The 22219-nt window shown below is 39.1% G+C and overlaps 1 protein-coding gene across 2 annotated transcripts in view; it reads right to left on the bottom strand.

Annotated features, from left to right (window-relative positions):
* LOC131682297 (hemicentin-1-like) overlaps positions 1-22219 on the bottom strand; it is a 1033786-nt gene that overhangs the window by 399096 nt on the left and 612471 nt on the right. For both annotated transcript variants that reach the window (XM_058963678.1, XM_058963679.1), the window contains exons 3-4: positions 20486-20746; positions 20215-20411 (exon numbers count right to left, since the gene is read on the bottom strand). In XM_058963678.1, the coding sequence (XP_058819661.1) occupies positions 20215-20411; positions 20486-20746 (458 nt within the window). The remainder of the gene's footprint in view (positions 1-20214; positions 20412-20485; positions 20747-22219) is intronic.

Raw genomic sequence — 22219 nt, 5'->3', positions numbered from 1 at the left:
ACTCAGCTGAAGACCCCTAATCACAAGAACATCAACGATAGTTAAAATGCTTTTGTTCACCATTTTTCAGATTGTGACCATGGTGCGGCATATCTCCCGCAATGACCTTTTTTAAATGTTCATGGCAATTCGATTAATTTTTTTTTCATGACAAATACCATTTCACAGTATTTTCGAGACTTGTCGCAATTGATAAAAATGATTTTATCAAATATTGAATGGTTTACTTTGATACAGGATCGATTTTAAGAAATGTGCGGCATCTCTCCCCAAATTACCCTATACGGGGTGGATGAAGGGATGCATGTGGGAGGTTGGTCTGAAAGGGAGGGGGTGAGAGAGGGCTGGGGGTTGAGGGTTAGGAGGTAGAGGGGTAGATGGAGGGTTCAAAACCGAACTTCATATTATACCTTCCATTTGAGACCAGGTTAGTGAAATTTGGTTGTCATCACCGGAGTGGCTTTAGATCTGGAATTTGCCTGTAACCCCGGGACTTCCGGAATTATCGGACAATACATTCCAATAATTTTTGATTCGCCATCAGTGATCTGGGCCTGCGAATCGAAGTAAATTGATGTTTATTTCAAATAGATTTTAAACCTATGAGGTATTACAATTGTACCTGTTTATATGAAAAATACCTATGTGACCGCAATTACCAACCTGTAACCCCGGAACCAAAAGTCAAAACTGAATGAAATTCAATAGCGGTCAATGGGAGTTTTATATCTTTCATTTGAAATCAAGTTAGAAAAAATCGGCTAAGAGTTTGCTGGGAAATAGGTGTGACATTAGCTCGGGAACCTGGCGAGTTCCCAGGGGGCATCAAGATCCGTCATAGGTGACCAATGTGGTCAAAACTACTTCAATTGATCATTAGTGATCTAGTCCTGCAAATCCAAGTAATGTTGAACGTATTTGAATATGTATTACATTATTCGGACATCATAGGGTTACCAGTTTATATGGGAATTTGCTGTGTGACCACACTCTTCAACCCGTAACTCCGGAACTGGAAGTCCGATCAACTAAAAATTCAATAGCGTCTTATGGGAGCGTTATTTGTAATTGTAATTGAGTTTTTGCAATTCGGTTCAGCCATCTCTGAGAAAATTGAGTGACATTATTTGACACACACACACATACATACACACAGACATTTTGCGATCTCGACGAACTGAATCGAATGGTGTATGACACTCGGCCCTCTAGGCCTCGGTTTGAAAATCGATTTTTGGAGTGATTGCATAGCCTTTCTTTGCACACCGCGAACAAGCGCGGTAGCCAAAAGTCTCCAGATAAGAAGAGGCGTGAGAGCACAATTCCGAAGTAATACCCAACGGTGGAACCCGGAAGTAAGAGAATAAGGAGATAAAAGAGCTTTAGGATTAGTAGGTTCGCTTGCTGGAGAAAGAGCTGCAGTAAGAATCCTACAGTACCACGGCCAAACTAGTGGTCTCTTTCTCGATAAAAAACATACATACAAGCGCGGTGTCCATTAGAGCGAGTAAAGGCGCTATAACCTAGGCTTATTAGCCAGGGCAAGGTGTAAATACCTCTGTCCCATCCCAAAGGACCAAAGGAGTGACATTAACCTTCTTAGCAAAGTCATTCCCAACGATTTATTATACATATCCCCTTCAAACTGAAACGGTCGGTACGGTTGTCCTCGTTTCTTCCTCCTTTAAGATTCAAAACAATTCGTTAATTAAATTATTCATTAAATGAATCATTTTATTGCCGTCTATTTTTGAAACATCTTCAAACCCAACTCTGCACAGTAGGCCTGGCCGATTTAATATTTGCGACATATAAAAATATGCTTCAAATATTAATATTGACAAGAAAAACACTACAGAAAAACTGCAGTGTTTTCCAGGATGCTTTTCAATACTGGCTGTGTAAGGGTTAGAATAGAATAGAATAGAAAAGAATAGAATAGAATAGAATACATACAGGCGCGGTGTCCATAAGTAAAACTCTAAAGTAATTCTAACTGTCAAGTGTGAATAGCAAATTGTTTATATGCAAGAAAATATTTCGTTCGTGTATCATAGCAAACTAACATGTTTGAAGCTTATTTGGATACTTTTTTAAATTGCATGGGTTTTCAAATGACCCAATTCCCTGAAAGCAATATAAATACTACCAAGGGCACAATCCTGCTAAAACACAGCCAAAAGCTTATCTATGTTCGAATGCGGGCAGCACAATTCAAAACAGCAACCTCACATTGTCACTTGAACGTTAGGCTAAATCGGCACCGTTGCCAGTGAGGTGCGAACAATTCCCTAACCCGGGGGTCGTCTGCTGCTCCGACAGTGAATTGACGGTTCGGATGAAGAGATCCTGCAATTAAGGACCAAACCAATGCTGGAAAGGAGGCTGGGCAAGGGAAGGTATTTACTTGATCCGAAGAGCCCTCATAGGCTCTTCATTACCGGTTCTGTAGGCGTGGGCGTTTGTTTGTTTCGAATGGGTCCGGCTATATTTGACTGCACAATTTAATCCATTCCAATTACACGCACTGCTCTTCCAGTAGCCGTTGCGTATGGCAATGCTGCCTGTCCGGCACGGGGCCGGTCGTTGTTGGAGGATCTGAACCTGTCAAGCCGACCTCACTTTTGCTAGATTTCGCGAACCTGTTCCATATGTAAATAGAGGAAATTAATCGGATTCGCCATGCTGGGGTTCACAGAAAATCGCCCGTTAGGATCCGGGAGGGGGGGAGGTATAATGGTGAAGCAAGCTTTCATTAAATTGCCGGATAGTGTGATGGATATAGTGTGGACTCCGGGCAGTGTTAAATGGATGGCTAAGCAGGTTTGTAATGAATATTTTGGCGTGGAGGTTGGGGCAAACCAGCATCGGTGCAAAAGGATCGGTGTTTCAAATTGTTAATTGGATATAATCTGAATCTGTTATCGTGGTCCAGATATTGGGTTGGCTGCAGCAATGCCCGTTGGTGGGCTATATTTGTTGGTGCAAGTCAACGATATGGTTGCTATCAAACGGTCCATTCCTGTCGTGGAATTACCAATGGAATCACTATTAAGCAGGGAGAATTAAGATATCCAGTGGTTTTAGTGGAGATTTCGACGCTACCTGAAATAGAATGCAGCATGTATATCTAAAATTGAGATTGATTTTCATTGAGCTGTTAGCAAACGAAAACAAGACAGTCGAAGAGACATATCTCTTTGATAGGTACCAAATGGCATACATCAGCTGGGGTTTGGGTTCATGGCCATCAGAGTTTTAAATTTTCACCAAATTAGCAGTGTCCGTAGCCAGACTTGTCGTTTCTTAGTGTTAAGGTTGGGGGAGAGGGTATGGGTTTCAGCGCGGAAAAAAACACTTTTTTGCAATTTTTTATATAAATTTGGGTGAAGCGAATTGATCAAAACTTTTGTACATTAAAATGTATCATTTGAATTACATTCTGTAATGTTTCTATACGAAATTGTCGGCAAGCGACTCGGTGACGAAGCTTTTTGTAGAACGTATCTGAAAAAAAAACACGATTTGCGGTGTTATCTACCATTCAAAAACTACTTAACCGATTTATTCCAAACTTTGCATACACATTCTATGTAAAAGTTTCTAAAAAAATTTGCGAAAAAACGCCCCCCCCCCTTAACAAATTTTCGAACGTTTCTCTTTCCTTAAGTCCTGTTAGCTGTGTTTGGCGAGTAACGGTTTATCTGGAATTTCCTTGCAAAGAGTTTGACAGTTGGCTTTTAAGCTGTAATCATAGGTTTGTCGATGTCAATTTGCATAATGTGGCATCACCTATCTGCACACCTAGAAAAAAATTTCGTCTCCTGACTTTGACATTTACAAGCATCAAAAATGACAAAGCTTTACGCTTGATTTTAATATTACATGACGTTGAATTATGTAAACACGAACCAGTTGATTTGGTACGATGACAGGGTCAACTGAAAGGATCTATCCCGTTCAAAATGTCCACAAAGAAACCTTTTTGTTTTACTTTCTCTATAATGCTGAAGGTAAGAGGATAAAACAGCGACGCGCGTATGTATGAACTATAAATGTATGTCATATTTCCTGGATTCAGATCAAAACAGGTGCCATACAATATTGTGTGTAGTTTTTCACTGCGTGCAATCAAACGATTCCGGTACCTAATCATCGTATCTTGGTCTTGCTCTATAACAGAAATGTCTATCACATCTGCTTCATGTTCTGCGTAATTTATGTTTTCCCATTTTATTGCCGACCCAAATTGGATCTAATCTTCAACATCAGCAAGCGACTGAACACGGACCCAGCCGGAGTTAGGCAAGCGAACGGTGTCTCATTCATGGTAGCATGGGGTAAATTGTGTTTTAGGAGGCAAGTAAGGTTCTTTAAAAAAAAGACCATAAATGTGATCCGTGCCAAATTTCACCACCATTAAAACGTCATAAAATAGTTTTAAAAAACCACTAAGTACACGAAAATATGGTATTTAATATGAAATCTATGTATGGTTGCCACCCCTCGGGGATCGACCCGGAGACTCTGGTATCCGGGGATGATCTCCGGGCTCCGGGATTCAGGTCGTTTTATTCGGGCCGAGTTGGACTTTTATGTACTGAATTTGTTGTTGTTGTTGTTGTTTATTTGTGGCTTTAACATCTGTGGGTCATTCGCCATTAGTTTGGGTGGGTGTACTAATCATTTCCCAAAAATTGTATATGGTACTGATTGTAAAAAGCTTCATTGCACAAACGCCGGCTGCACTGAATTTAATTTTCGTTTTGCAAGATATTTTAAAAAGGGTATTTAAAAAGGTACATCAGTGGTTTTCAACCTTTACGCTCCATGTATCCCTATCCGTATATTGATCCTTATCATGTACCCTTTTGGTGGAAATTGCCAACCACCCTGCCAGAAAAGAAAAAAAAATCAATTGAGTGAACGCCATAGCATTTCAATTTGAATTCTGTTCCTGTACTCTCTCAGGCTGCATTTTTATTCTTGACTCACTGAACCAATATGTAAAGGTCTCTACACGAATGCTAAAATAACAACTTAAAATTTACCCAGCATAATTCACCCCCTACATTAGTGTAATTCACCCCTGGGGGTGAATTCACCCCCGGTTGAAAACCACTGTCTTAACTAAACAACTATAGGTCTTAAAATAATTCTTCACGTTTATCTTATATGTTAAATAACTCGTCTAAGCGTATCTTTAAAAACATCACTGGATACAGAAAAGTCGAAATGTTCATAAACCTTGTTAAATACATTACATATTGTCCTAATGGGCTCGTTATGACTATACTCGGTACGTTGAAAGTCAAGTCTTAAAAAGTCCTACAAAATATCTAGGGGTCACGTTAACATCACCTGTGATTATATACCCTACTAGTTAGAAGCTTTCCAGTAAAAATAGCAGTAATGAGAGATGGCGTTTGGTCACGGATTTCTTACAATAATATTTTATTGCGTCTATTACCAACGTTTCGAAGGTCTATGCCTTCATCTTCTGGGCAAAACTACAATTTGAACAATAATTTGAACAATAATTACATACAACATTCAATTTGCAAACACACAGATTACTTACAACACGAACAATATTATCTTAGTCAAGTTGGTTTGAACATTTAGACGGAAAAAACAACGCACTGATCTACACTGTAATGTCAAAATTAAGTTTGAATTTGATTTGAATTGCAAATTCGATTTAATTGTGGCAACTTACACAGACGGTCCCCGCACACATCACTAGCAGACTGAGCAATGAAACGTTTCAAAAAGCAAAAGTGTGTTGTAAACAGTATCGAGGTATGGAACAGATGGAAGTGGAAACAGCAATAATTTGACGTATAGGAAACGGGCAGAAGAGAGTGAGCGAAGTTTATGCTTAATGAGAGAGAGAGAGTGTAGCACCCCAGAGTATGCTGCATTCAAATTATTAGTGTCGGTTCTGAAATTAATTGTTGAAACATCACTAAAAATGTGGCACATTTCCAAAATCTGTAAAGCTTGTAATCGGTTGTCATGGTCTAAAATTGTTGTTTTTGATAGATCAAAGCTGTGCTCATTATCAATGGCATGAACCATTAGCGCTGTCTTTTTAAACTCGTCTGCATTGCTTGTCTCTCGCTCGCTGCTTGACGATTTGAATTCATTGTACCGTTTTATGAGCCAGACAGGCGCTGTTTAAGTTGTTGTGTAGTTAAACCTATGTAGGAACTGTCACATTCTGTACAGGGTATACGGTAGATTATATTGCGTTTTGAAAGAAGAGGAGTGGGATCTTTCAGCTTGGAAAACAAAATTGCATTGGTTTTTGTACATTTGAAACCTAACCTTACATTTTTGTGATTCCTCTGAACGATCCTGGCAAGGGCGGGTGTGAGAGCATCTACGTGGTGGAGCGATCGATATACCTTTTGTTCGCTCTCGGTAGGGCGATCATTTACTGTGCTGGGATTTTGGTTGACAAATCGATTGATCAGTCGATTTACCAGGGTGCTGGGATAATTGTTATTGCGCAAGTATTCTCGTACCGTTAGCTTTTTCTGGTTTTCTGTTTTGTACGTTGATAGTCGAAATACCCTTGCAATAAACCCCATGGCTGTATTTAGCTTTTGCGTGAGCGGATGGAGAGAGAGAAAATTTAAAATTCGGCCAGATGCCACCGGCTTTTTGTACCAGTCGGTGAGAATCCTCTGCTCGTCCGTTAAACAGGCCATACACGATACGATTGGTCGTACGACGGGTCGTACGACCGATCGTACGACCGGTCGTACGATTTGACCGTCTGAACAATTTTCGCCTCTGTCGTACAACCCGGTCGAGTCGTATGGTAGTTTGACATGCTTAAAAACTGGTCGTACGACCAGTTGTATGTATGAGTGAAAATGTGTAGGTATATGTTTTTTCTGCCAAATTCGCCAGAGAATCTGTTTCGTTTGTCGTGCAGATTCATTCACCTAGTGATGTAATTGTGCATTTCTTTTACTATTATCATGGTAGGTTATACTCAAAATTATATATAAAATTGATCCGTGATGCACCTAGATTCAATGTAAACATCCCGATGATAGTATTTTAGGCAGATTTGATATAGTGCTTTATATAATTAATATCGATTCTTCTCGACAAGTGAGACTTTAGAATTAGTTCTCAATTTTTCATCGTTACGTGTAAACGTGTAAATATAAGCGCAAAACTGTTTCCATTTGAGTGTTATTTGGACGTTTTTCAAAGACCACTAGCAACATGAAAAGGCTAATTTGCTGTACTACATGTAATTTATGAGAAATCGAAAAAAAATTTTAAAGAGCTGATAATTATAATTCATCAATCGTAAAACAGTTCAGAACAAATCGATGACAGAGGAAAGTCGGTAATAGTTGCGATTGAGAAGATCTGTACGTTGACTAATCATAATATTCGGCATAGAAAATCTTGTAATTTGTCAGCCAGCCTACTATTATTAGAATATATAGGCTCGATTGGCACGTTCCTCATGTTATTATTTATGTTGTTTTGCATTTCTCCTAAAAGAAATGCATAAAACTCGCTCAAACTTTCAAGACTTTTTCCTTATATACAAATCGACTTAGCTCCAAGATTTGGGTCAATGTTTCGCTCTCTCTGTGTTTATTATAGTAAGGTTTAAAAAAATTCAAAAGCTTGGCCTGTAGTGTATTGGTGCTGTGTGAGGCTCTCTTTCGTACCTTACCACTACAAAACTCCTTACTCTTTGTTCGCCCTTCTTTCCCACGGAACTGCATCAAGGTATTATTTTGTGGGAGAGAGGGCGTTGTGCTTTCTTCGCACCTATTTTTTTTTGCTCACGAGTTTTCCGCAGCTATCTCGGAACCTCACTTGATGCATGAAATGGCTCGTCCTTAGAGTCCATTTAGCTCTCGACTCTTCTCTTGCTTTTCTTCTCCATGTATTACGTCACCATTTTGCTCTTGTCTCAGTAAGCCGTTTAGCTGCTGACTTCCGATTGTCAATAAGCTGCCAGCGTTATTACGATCTTCTAGGATAGTCCACAGCGGTGAACTCACCCTACCTCACTGAGTTTTTCGACGGAGGAATTTCTCCCGACACTGATACCCGCTTTCTTGAGCCGTTTAACTCCCAGTTTTATCGACATCTACTCGGACTGTGTGTGTATGTGTGTATGTGCAAGAGTAAGTAGGTGGCAAACTCTCATTCGTGTTTCTTAGCATTGGCTGAACCGATCTTATCCAAACCAATTTCAACTAAAAGGCCTAACACCCAGACAGCACGCTATTGATTTGTTTTTGATTCTGATGTTTAGTTTCTAAGATATTGTTTGAATGAGTAAAAATGAAGTTGGCTAAGTTGAGGTCAATGGCATCTTCGGAGAATTTGTTGGATGTAATATGGTCTTTCTTTTGGTATTGTGTTTTCACATATTAATCCCCCTATATGCGAAATATTAAAAAAAATGCCTTTGTGATTATATTGAGATGATGTCTTCTGCAAATTTATTACTTTTCTGCCAACATCTTTACTGAAGACACCAAGTGTCTGTCTTGTATGCTTTAAAAGTTACAGCATGTTTTTTATTGTTCAATATAGTTTTAATACACCATTCGAATATTATTTCGGAAACGTAAAAGGATGAGATCAGAACATATTTTGGAAGCTTAAATAATTGATGTTGAGCACATTTTCCATAAAAAACCCACCTATCAGTGTGAAATTTTTCTTCTAATATTTCTTTAAGACCTAACTTAAATGAAAATCTAGTGATTGGAGGCTATAGTTACATTTGTAGGACCATTGTCTCACAAATTTTATTTGTCTTTGTATTGGTGACAATACATAAACCACTTTTATTGTTAACCATTCTTCTCTCATTCGTTCGTTTGTTTGGGTAGTTTGTGTTAAAAAGTGTCCTAAATTAATAGATACAATTAAGGGGGTGGACTGCTTTAGCAGACAAAAAAAACATGTTTTCGTGATTTTTGGATAGGAAAAGTTCTAGTTATTTGAAAATGTATGAGTTTTTTGTAATCACATTGGAAACGCTAAAATAAAAATTTTCCTTGGAAATCTTCACAAAAAGGCGAAGTCAAAGACTATTTAGTTTCTGTAATACCTAATTGGCGGAAAAAGTGCTTGTTGAAATTAATGAAACAATAAAGATTTTATTTTCCGTAACTTTTTTCTGCGGTTTTCTAAGAAAATGTGTTTTTGGTATACATTTTTTATTTTAGCGTGCTACAGAAATGATTAAAACGGGTATTCTGGTGATATTGTTTGTTGGAATCTTCAAAAGGCTATATGAAAAATTGTTATTTTCTCTAACCAAGCTTGCAAAATTTTAATAAGGGGATACACCAGTGTAGGGCACGAAAAAATAGGCATGTTTCAGAAATTTCACTTGACGCATTGTAACGAGGAATCGAGTACCCATAAATTACGATTTATAATACAAGTTCTGATGTACAAATAATGAATTTGTCAACTATTTTCAACATCGGTTGGATAGTATTTTCCAACAGGCGAGTTCTTTTGGTCCATGGCCGGAAATCTGTCTCCCGTAATCTTTGATCTAGAGCAAAAATCAAAAGATTTTTCGATTCCTTAGAACAATAGAAATCGACGTACGTAGGGTTTTTTAGACATTTCTATTTTCCAACAAAATGCACCCTTTTTATTAGAAAATGTCATAACTGACAAGCCATTTGGAACACACTGAATATTTCAGAACGGTAGAAAATCATTTATTCGAGTTGTATTTTTCACTACACTCAGTAATGGTGGCAATTTTCCTTAAAAAATCCGTTATTGATAACCCAAGTAACAATTGAAGTTTTATAGCATGCTACAAGTGCAATGTATGTTTTTTGAGGGGCTATAAAACTATCATAAAACTAAAATTGTTACCAGGGAACTTTCTAATTTGTTTTTTGGAATTAGGATTAGTAATAATGATGCAAATCAAAATCCTTTGTTCAATCACTAGCTATTGTGAGTCCAACGGTATCCGAAATATGTTGCTCACTGCTAGGTCACTTTTAGAAAAAGTCCATATCGAAATAATCGCGCTGAGGTAGCGTGTTATCAAAAGTTGCAATTTTAGTTCTAGTTCTCAGATCGGCATGAACATTTGAATAAACGCAATTAATGATATGTACTTCAAATATACGCAATATTTTTTTTTTAATTTTTTGCGCAAACACAATATATAGGGTAATTTCGGGAGAGATGCCGCGTCATGACCTTATATACGACATATAAAAAGTGCGGCCTTTCTATATCTCGTATAAAGGGGCACTTTTATACGGTAATATGCTATTGTGAGTTTGTCTTTTGAAGAATTACAACACTGGAGATGTAAAATAATCCTTATTATCGTGTATCGGTTGAGAAGCTGGGACCTTTTAGAAGGCATTCTGATCACAAGCACGGTCATCCATAATTTCAGAGGAAAATGTCGTCGTGCGGCATCTCTTCCATACAATTGGGAGAGATGCCGCATCAAAATTGCGGGTGAGATGCCGCACTTGATGGCGGAGGATACGTAGCTAAAATGTATTTTTTTTTCACCTCGAAATGTCATTAAATGATCATTTGCGTCAGGTATAGATTATTAATAAAGTATATCCACAAATTAACGGACCTAAAACAGCGGCATATAGGAAAATGAGTCTATTTATTTATATATTTGAAAGGGCGATATGTATCTAAGTATTAGTTACTTCGGTTTATTCTTTAAAGTTTCAGGCACTAATTTTAGTAAACGGAATTGATTTGTAGTGATGTCAATCTTGGCATAAAAATGAAAATTTCGATGAATTGATGCTTTTTAAAATGAATCTTTCAAGAACAAACCAAAGTTATCTAAATACATTACAAACAAAAACTGCTTTTAAGGAACCCCTACCAATATATCGCTTGTACAAACATATAAATAAACAGTACCTTTAATTAAGTTACTCCAACTAAACCGTTACACAAAGTTGTAAAAATAAAATATTTTTAAAATGTTGAATAAAAAATGTTTCTAGAAATGGTATTACCCCCTTGAGAAAAATGAAGGTGCTGGCCGATTTATAGGGGTAATCAAAGTTCATGAAACTCAGCTGAAGACCCCTAATCACTAAAACATCAATGATAGCTAAAAATATTTTTGTTCACCATTTTTCAGTTTGTGACCATGGTGCGGCATCTCTCCCGCAATGACCTTTTTGCCTTTCTCATATAAAGAAAGGCTATGCAATCACTGTAAAAATCGACTTTTTAACCGAGGCCCGGAGGGTCGAGTGTCATACACCATTCGATTCAGTTCGTCGAGATCGGCAAATGTCTGTGTGTGTATGTGTGTGTCATTTAAACTCACACAATTTTCTCTTATAAACTGGTACCACCATGATGTTCAAATGATGTAAAACATATTAAAATAGATGTAACATTACTCTAGTTTGCGGGTCTGGATCACTAATGATCAATCAAAGCAGCTTTGTCCACATTGGCCACCTATGACGGTTCATGACGCCCCCGGGGAACCCGCCAAGTTCCTAAGCTAATATCACACCCATTCCACAACGAATTCTCTACCGATTTTTACAAACTTGATTTCAAATGAAAGATACAGTAATGCCAGTAATCTCGGAGATGGCTGAACCTTATTTTTACAAATTAAGATTCAAATGAAAGGTATAATATTCCCATAGGTTGCTATTGAATTTCATTTTCAACCGACATCTTGTTCCGGATTACGAGTTGAAGAGTATGGTTACAAAACAAAATTTGTTGATTTGTCCACATCGGTTTCTCGGAATTTTCTGAACCGATTTTGACAAACTTGATATTAAATGAAAGGTCCATCATCTGCTGTTGATTTTTTTGTGGATCCGAGTTCTGGTTCCTGAATGACAGGGTGATACGTACGATTACGCAGCAAATCCCGATTCTAACGAATTCTGCGATGAATGTAAAACGGTGAATTTTTTTCCAAAATGTAAACACAACTGTTGAATTTGTAGATCTAGGTCACCAACAGTCATTCAAAGTCTCTTTGGCCACACTGGCCACCATCGACGGATCCGGAAGCATCCAAAATCTGAATAACGGTTATATTGGTTTCTCGAAAATGACTATACCGATTTGATCAACTTAGTCTTAAATGAAAGGTGTTGCGTCCCCGGAAACTGATATTAAATTCCATCTCCATCCGACTTCCGGCTCCGGAGTTACGACGATCACATAGAAAACTCCGATTCAAACCGATACCGCGATGAATGCAAAAAGGTGCTCTTATATATACTTACCAAGTGTAATAAGAATGAAAGACATTTCCATAATGTTATATTGTACGAACCAGCTATTAAATCATAGTTTGGAGAAATGAGAAACGCACAATTGCACCTCTAGGTGGATTAAAACAGGTTTTTTTTAAATGTTCATGGAAATTTGATAAATTTTTTTTCATGAACAAAACCATTTCACAGTATTTTTGAAACTCGCAATTGATTAAAATAATTTTATCAAATATTGAATGATTAACTTCGATGCAGCTCGATTTTAAGAAATGTGCGGCATCTCTCCCCAAATTACCCTATAGTCCCTGAAGAGAATTGAGTTTTCCATTTATATTGAATTGAATGAAGAACATAAACATTTTATTCATAAAGTAATAGTAATAAGTTGATTGTCCGCTTATTTTAATGGGCATTTTTTTACTTTACCTTTGATTTGATTTTCGAAAATCCTTGCAATGATATTGTCCAATGCTAATTTGATTAATGTAATATCCGAAGAGGGAGTTCTAATATTTATGTGAAATGTCTCATCACACTGTTAGGTGGTTTAAAACCTTTTTTGGGTTATATTCAAAATATTTTAGCTCAACATTATTTTAATAGAATGACAGGTTTTTTAGATTTCCGTATTTTACCTGTTCCTTGCGAGTATATCATTTTTGGATTAGCCTTTCGAGATCTTTGAAGAAATGAAAATTTCAATTTACGAAGGTTGTCTTTCGACAACTCTATTTGCCCCCGGTTTATTTTGGTGTGTCTGGTGGTTGAAGGTGATAAGAGGCGAAAGAGAAGTCTGCCTGAGGGGGTAGCATGGAGTATCGGTTTAAGTGGATAATAGGAGATGATATTTGGGGGAACCTCTTGCAGTACAGCCCTAGCCACTCCCCTGTTAAAATCCAGCAAGCTTTTTGGCCTAGTTACCGCATAGTGCGATGTTAGCTTGTTGGTCATACATGCACACCTACCAAGCAACACGGTATGTTGATAAACTGTTTTTACAACACCAATGTCAAACATTAATTTGTGAAAATATTCGTGCAGCAAGCGTTATTCAACTGTTTGGCAATTAAAAAAGCGCAAGAGGTGGAGCTTATAGACAACATGTTCAATTGTTACGAATGTACCAAGAATCATACTAACAACTTAATAATGCTAGCGAGTGCTTTGAAAACAACTGTGTGGAATTGAAATGAAACTTAATGTGTTTCATCAAATTGTTATACAAAGCATAAATATTATGTCCACATTGAAATATGACAATATTCATGTGTGTAAAAATGTATAACCAATAAAATGAATCGAGTAATTTTTGAAAATACTTTTATATTTTTAACGGCCTTTAGACATCGTTGATATAAACTCAATAAATTTTATACTTATTTCGTGAATTATTTATCATACGCAAAGCACTGTGTTCAAATATGCTTTTTTCGAGAGCAATAAAAAATTGAAATATGTCCGGAATAAAGTTTGCTGACAAGTTGACTACTAATGTTATCACCAGTTTTCGCGATGATGCTTGCAACAAAATGGTTTTAGCTGTGTAGTAGAGTCACAGGCGTTGCAAACCCGTAATATGTGTCAAACTTATATTGTTTCAGAAAACATTAGCAATACAAATAAATAACTACGATGTAATGTGTAGCAGCTGTGTTTCACACATGCAACAGTCACGTTTTTGCAATTATGTTGTGATTGTAATGCAATAAATAACTTTGGTTGTCTTTCTAGAACATGTTGCAAGTGCTACCTGGGATACACTCTCAAATACACGCACACACAGACATTAGCCGAACTCGGCGAACTGAATCGAATAGTATATGAGACTCGTTCTGCTGGGCGTTGGTTAAGAAGTCGATTTTCATAGTGATTGCATTACTTTTTTACAAAGAAAGAAAAAAAAACGTCAAACTGGTTGGACGACTTATCGTACTGCAGTTACAACCGTGTGTGGCGAATCGGTCGTACGACATATCGTTTCAACAGTCTATCCGACTGGTCGTACAACACGTTGTACGACAGATCGTATCGTGTATGGGCCGCATTATTATCAGAACCATGTCCAAATAAGGCAAACGGTTGTTGCTCTCAATCTCACATGTAAACTGGATATGTGGATTATAGGCATTCAGCGCACTCTTCACATGATCAATTTCATTAGCTGGGAGAGCGGTGATCAAATCATCCACATATTTCTTTAAAAAGGGGATAGGTACATTGATCGTCTTCAACACGTCATCTAGTAATGTTTCCATTACTAGATCTGCTAAGGCAGGGGACAATGGATTACCCATTGCTGTTCCCGATTCTATCGAGTAAAAATAGCTCTTGATATACTTTTCCTTTTGGCAAGGATACCCACGTCGGCAGCAATCGATATATGCCAGATTTGAGAGCATAACCTAGCTTGTACTGCTTCAATTCTATTTGTTCAAACACCCGTGTAAGTACTCCAGACGATAGCTGACGCTTCGACAATAGAACGGACAAGAAAGTAGTATAGATTGTGCGATTCTAATACTGAACCAAAGTTTTTTGTTTGCTTGAGATATAATGTTCGAATCATGATCGGAATAATGAAGGGCAGCGGTGAATCCAGCAACACGTCAAGTTCCCTTATAACTGATACTCTTTCGAGTGCTTGTCCTGACATCGTATAACTCCAAGAGATTGTATTTTTTCTGCGGGTAAATGAGATCGCAGAGCAATTGGACACACTGACAGTGAAAAGGTTACGAGAACAATAATAATAGAAAACATCTAAGTGTCGCTGTAGTACGATGCAGTCTTCTATGGAACGTATGATGAGAAATGGTTTGAGACCGTTAACGAGGATTAGTTTGCATCCCGTAAGGCTCCGGGATAGCTTCTCTGGGGGACTCCCGACATGTTGATGAAAGAATATGACTTATGGTTTCCTAAAATTTCCGTAAAGATTCAAGATGCACCAAGCCGCTCAATCCTCGCTATCAGAAGACAATGATTGACGCGACGAATACCGCTTAGAGTCCGTATAAATAGCATCAATTTGTGCTCCGCTGCTTGGGAAAGCGACAGAGAGCTTTTGGGATTCTGTTTAAGATTAGATTGAGTATCTGGAGTAAAGAAAGTGGTTGTGCGATTTATAATTGCTGCAAGTGTTAATATACACCTGCTTTGAGAATGGGTTTCGTCGATTTGTATAATTTCGGAGTGCTGCTGCTTTTCATTGTTAGAGCTGTCGAAGGCGCCGATGTGACCAGTGCGGTTTATTCAGACTGCACGGAGAAAAATCCGTTCATCAATTCATGAAAAAAGAGCACGATTTCGTGTACTGCACGATTTACGAAAATCGTGACTAAGTTTCTGAAATTGTGGATAGTAAACCTCGCATTCATGAAACTATTTGTGTTTCCAAAAAACTAGTTCGTCGGCGTTACATTCGAATGTTTGGTTGCTCACGTTTAGTTTTTATATGATTTTTTTAACATAATTTGAGAATACACAGCCGTCAGTCACATGATTTTCACGATTTCAGAATCTTAGTTGCTAATTTCGCAATTTTTATTAATTTTATCGTCATATTTTAGTCATGAGCAGAGAGATTCATGTTTATGATTTCAGTATCTTAGTCACAATGTTTGACATTTTTGTAATGAGTTATGCGATTCATGTTCATGATTTCAGGATCTTAATCAAGATTTTCGTATTTTCTGTTCACGTAATCGTGAACTAGAATTTGCTTTTGAATTTGACACGTGGAGTAATGTGACCCATATTAATGATATCAGCAGTTTGATTCTGTGAAATATATCATGAACACGATGTGTGGTGTTCAACGCATTTTTCATTTTCTGTCTAGAAATCATACTGAATTTTATCTAATGAATACCAATGCTCGGGTTCCTATTACTTTTCTAATAATTTTGTGTAATAATTCACGTGAAAATTCCATTACCATTACCATTATAAACTATTTGAAGAGCATAAATGGTCAGACGTGACTATTGTACTAAGAATCATGAACCAGTTCACGAATACATGAACAATATTTTATGATGTCGTGAACTATTTTACGATCACGAATGGTAAGCCGTGACTATTATACTAGGATTTATGAAGCAGCTCACGAAAATACACGAAAAATACGTCATGGTCTTGTGAACTATTTCACGAGCGTGGCTATAGGATCGTGAATAACATATTAGGAATAATGAACCAGTTTACGAATACATGAATAATATTTGATTGTTTTTCTGAAGTATTTCACAACCACGGTTATCGGATCGCGACTAATATATTAGGAATGAAAAACTAATTCACGAGTATTGAATGAACTCACGAATAAAATTCCTAGTTTAGTAAAATAGTTCACGAGAAAATATCCAGAATGTTTAGATTTTTGGAACTCATGTTTCTAAATACATGGATAACATTAGTTTTATGAATAATGTTCATAAAGTTGTAAACTAGTTCACGTACAGAAAATCAATTTTGTAGTGACAGGGCGGAAACCGTGACACAAAAACAAACAAATATTTCCACTAAAAAAAGCGTTACGCTCGCGTTACTGAAAGGAAATTGAACATAATTATAAAACACATGATATTTGTTCAGGGTCCTGTTTTCTTAATGTAAAAACGTGATTGTTCCAGAAATCATGGCACTTTATTCACGATTTTGAGAACAATTTTTTCCGTGTGTGTGCCGAAAGAAGTACTCTGAAAAAATCTGTTAAGGTTAGTGAAAACCTGTCTACGGCAACGTTAACATCTATTGAGTGATTCAGCAGTGTCAACCAACCGATACTCTGTAGTGAGTTGCTAAGACCAAGATTATCGTCTTTTGAATTAAACCTCCGATCTTCAACAATCTCATCGAAAAAATTCCGCTTAGGGCAGATCTCTGCTCCACTGCGAGGGGGGGGGGGGAGATGTGAGTCAATATCGACCAGCGGTTCGTCTGTTTCAGAGACAATTTTTCAGTTTTCTGAAGCTTCCTCGTTGACAAACAGCCGATCTAAGGTTCGAATTCGTTTGTTAGTCATTGTATACATTTTCGAGATGTTTAGTAGAAGAAAATATTTACCCACAGTTGCTCAATAAAGTTATTATTAGCTTTTTTCCACTACTTGATGATCATTGCGGTAGAGGTGTAACTTGGTCCTAACAGCTAAATCTAGTTGACTTGATCGTTTTACTATGCTTTAGTTAATACAATCACGTCATATTTAACATCCGTGGCAGGAACGAAAAGCTAATTGATTTTCGAACCAAGTCCTCTCACGTTCTGGTAATATATTCGAGGTAGATCATACATATTATCATCCGACGACGGGATACGTGTACGTTGAGGGTGATTGATGGCTGATTGGTTTACGAAACGACTGGCCATCGTGGGAAAAAGTTTACGGTAGACCATTTTCGAGACGAAAACGTGCCCGTGAGTACAGTTTACCGGATCCTGGCATCCCTGAGCGTGGAGCGGAAGGCCGGTAGCGGCCGTCCGGCGAAGATAATGACGCAGAAGAAGAAGGAAGCGTTGAAAAAGCTGTTCGACAACAAGGACGGAACGAGTTTGCGTGACGTCGGCCGAAAACATGACTGCTCCCATACCTTGTTTCACCGAACCATCAAGATGGAGGACATCATCTGTCGGAAGAAGACTCGGTCCTCTGAGTACACGGACGAGCAGATAGCGATCGTGAAATCGCAGTGCCGGTGGATGATGAAGAACTACCGCGGGACGTGGTTCGTGCTGGCCGACGAAAGTTACTTTCCGCTCTCGAAGACCCACATTCTAGGAAACGACAGTTACTATTTCAGCGACAAGCTGGCCACCCCCCTAAGTAAAATATAAGTTAAAGCATAAATTTGAAAAAAAAAGTTGTACTGTACATCGCCATATCGGACAGAGGGATTTTAAAGCCGTGGTTCAAGCCGAGCGATATGGCCATCAATCAACAAGTGTACCAGAGGAATTTGTTGAGAAAATTCTTCTGCCGTTCTTTAACGAGCATCATGCAGATGGGAAGTACGTCTTGTGGCTGGATAAAACGTCCTCCCATTACGCCAAGAAGACGCTGGAGTATCTTGAGCAGAAAAAGATGCTGTACGTGCCGCAAGAAGGAACCCGACCAACTTGCCCCAGTGCCGTCCGATTGAGGATTTTTTCGGCTCCCTCAAAGCCCTAGTGTACAAAAATAAATAGCGGGCCAAGGATACGAAGCAGTTGACCATCAGGATCCGGAATGGTATCCGGTAGATGGACGTCAGTGCCGTCCAGCGCTCTTGTGAGAGCATCGCGACTAAGTTGCGTCGTACGGCTGACCAGGGCTCCTTCTCCAATATTCATTGACGTTTTTTTTGAAGAATAAACATTTTTCATAATTTTTGATAATTTTCAAACATCGGTAACATGACTATTTGTAGAGATTCAAAATATAAAAATACATTATTTTGACTCTAGAAATGACAGGGGAAAATGCTACATTCTTGTGACAATTCATTGAAATTGGTGAACATTTTGCAATCAAAAAAGTGTAAGAATAGAGTAAATCTATTCAATACAATGAAAGTTGTAAACTTCCGAAATATTACATTCCTGTTGTTCCAGAAATATTAAAACGCGGCCCCCATTTTGAACCCTAAGATGTAAACCACTTCAAAAGAAAAATGTAATATCCTTGCAATCGAATCAATTTGTATCGGTGCGTTTCAAGCCAGTTTCCTCATCATGCTATCAAGCACGCACACACAGATTTATTGAGATAAGAATTTGATTCGCATTTCGTTACCGTCTAATCAAAATATGATCAATCTTTCTTATCGTTCAGGCTTACGTACATTATATCACACCTCCTTTCTGACTCCCTCGCAAAACACATCTCATTTCGTCAAGGAATGCGAATCCAATCATTGAATTAATTTGGGCTTAACAAAAAAACGACAACAACCACTACGACAAACAAACAAGCTAGGTACTTGGCATGGTGAGCTCCTCAGAATCAAACAGCCAACTTTCAAACATGATACAACCAGCAAACATCACAACTAGGTTAGACTGTTGAGGAAGGGGAAAACGCGGATGGTGGGCGTAACGGCGCGGTAAGAAAACATTTTCATTACAATTTAGCAGTTTGCTCTCGGAGGCCCCCTCATTTGAAAGTGCAGACTGACCGTGAGCCGGGAGGTCGGTGTTTGCCTCCGGATGACGGGTTGTTCTAATGCGGATCACGGTTGCTGGGGACGTCGAGTCGGCTAAAGTTATGCCTTTCATCTGATTCGCCATTTTAATATAAAAATGTCAAACGAAGTAATAAACGATGCCCTCCGGATTTCTTTCTGCGTACATTTTATTCAGCAGAAGAAAAGAAACAGTGAAGCGGGAAAACGATTTTGCTCAGCTACCTACTGCAAGTGAAGAAAGGAAGAACAAAAAAAAAATAAACAGGGGAATAAGTCTGGGGTGGTCTCTGGACGCCAAACGAAGAAAGGATGACACAAGCGGGCAAGGATTCTCGGCTCTCCGCTATATGACTGCAATAATTTATAAGAAGTGCTTCGCGAGTTTTATGGGACTTTCGGCCATGGGTGGAAAGTGGTTTATTTTAATGGTTGAGCCTGGCCAGGGAAAAGGTGTGAAATGATGAGCTCTTTATAATCGTATATCTTCCGGGAGACGGCCTCGGTCCAATAAAATTCACGGGCGGAATTCATTACCGTGTTTAAGAAGGACCTTATTTTTTTGATAATGTCTGCAACGTTGTAAACTTAAAAAAATATTTTAATCTTCTTTTCGCCTGGAGTGAGACTTTACCGTCGGCCATTTGTTTTGTTAAGTGAGTGAAACAACTCTTTCAAATGACCTTTCTTAATTATGATTGATGGCGTATTTTTGTCGGCGGAACATAAACAATTTCTTTTGATGAGATATTTAAGATGGTAAATGTACTCACAGTTAACTGACAGCGTGACGATCGTCTCCAGCCGGTGTCCTTCGGGCATAGCTCGGTTCCACACCACGCATCGGTATTTGGCCGCATCGTCCTCCCGACGGGGCAATACCGACAGGGTGCTCGTCGTTTGCAGATCCTTCGAACCACCTCGGTTGATCGGAGCTTGCAGGGGTGTATTGGATCCAACGCGGTACCACCTGTTGGAAGAAAGCACCGGTAGAGTATTAGTTTCCTCAATATCTAGCGTGATGTTCCAGAAAAGAATACTAACATTATCGTCGGATCCGGTGAGCCTCCTATGCTGCTGCAGGTCAGGTCTAACTTTTTATCCTCGGTTGCAACAGCTATCGTCCCGGGTGCCACCAGGGGCGACTGTGGTGGCGTGAGCACAGTTAAGTTGTAGTACTCCTGGTGCACGTCGGCACCGGTTCCGCTGGCCTTGATCCGACATTCAAAACGGCCATTATCTCGGCTGTAGGACGTATTGGTGATGTGCAAATCGTAGACACCCTTTTCGGGTCGAAAGTCAATTCTGTGGAAGAGAAGCGAATTGATGGTGTTTAGTTTATTTCAATCTTTTGTATGACAATGGCCGCAGGTCGACGGGTTTCTTGACTCACTGAGCACTTGCTTGATGGAAAAACAGGAAGAAAATATAGAGCCAGAATGGAATTTTGCTTTTGCTGAGCGTCAAGTCACGAAACGTTCACCCATGGTTTGCTTTGATTCGCGAAAGTGGAATGTGCTCCAACAGAAAATATACACGATGGGAGTGTAATGAATGGAATGAACGGGATGGTATTAGAAGGTAGCTTATGGCATTTTTGTTTTTGACAATGCAATTTTTTACACTACACTGGTGTAGAGCCATGTAAAAACAAAAACGCTATTAGTCCGGTAGAGTCTTGGGATGCGGGTATATGTAATAAGAGCCGTAGCAACCAGCCGTAGCGGGCAGAAGGAATCGCCTTGCAATGTCCCACTAGAGATGCGGAGCGTTCTAGACCGCAGCACGTCTTCCTTATTTCTGAGCTGCAGTGTCGCCGTTCACCTCACTCTCGCCTGTCGCTGGAACCTCACGACTGCAGGGTTTAACTATATATATCTCCAATACCTTGATGAGAAACAAGTGCGGCGGTTGTCTTCTTGTAATCGATATAGACAATACTAATAGCGTTTTCGTTTTTTCTTGGTGCTACACCGGTGTAGTGCAAAGAAAGAGATAGACTGATTACACCCAAGTTTGAATGGGTGTAGCACCGACTACACCGGTGTAGGGTACTGTCAAAAACGAAAATGCCATAACGTTTTGATGGTTACAACTCCGCTAGCGAATGACGGATCTCAATAGTAGCATGTCTGTAATAATATACGTACATGAAACTATTTAGAACCAGAGCTACAGGTCCAAAGCCCTGGTAAAGGAGGATGGTTGTGATGATCTGGGCCGCGGTCACCACATAAAGCAAGATAGGTCATAACCCCAATTCCAAGGCGTGAAGCGACCCGTGCCGAGGGATGAGTGATCGAGGGGGTGAAAAAGATGCTCGATCGTTAACGGAGCCTGTGGGGTACCTGGGCAACCCCCACAGTAAGCGTCGCTTACCACGTTAATGCGGAGCTCTGGCGTGGCGGACATTTATTCTCGCGTTACTCGTGGGATCAAACATGGAGTCAACTAAAAACAAAAACAATCAAACGGAGGTGCCAAACCCCTTTGCTAGAGGTGGTTTGGCGAGGTCTCCCCCCCGTGGGGAGACTAGTGGAGCGACGAGTGCTGCATCTGATAGCACCAGTGACCCCCCTGTAGTGGTAGGAAGAAGCCCTACCAACGCACTGGACGGGCCACTATCCGCGATGCGCAAAGTGGTGGAGCAGCTCGATTCAATAATCGAGTTCACTAACGCAAAGCAAAACATAAGCAAGGAGTTAAAGCAGAGTCTCCTGGAGCTCCGGAAAACTGTTCGTGTCGCAAGACAGAAACAGCAGGCTTATGCCAAGAGGG

This window comes from Topomyia yanbarensis, chromosome 2 (genome assembly GCF_030247195.1).
Source record: "Topomyia yanbarensis strain Yona2022 chromosome 2, ASM3024719v1, whole genome shotgun sequence".
In the NCBI taxonomy this organism is placed as follows: Eukaryota; Metazoa; Arthropoda; class Insecta; order Diptera; family Culicidae; genus Topomyia; species Topomyia yanbarensis.
This window is presented reverse-complemented; position numbering and strand designations above follow the sequence as displayed.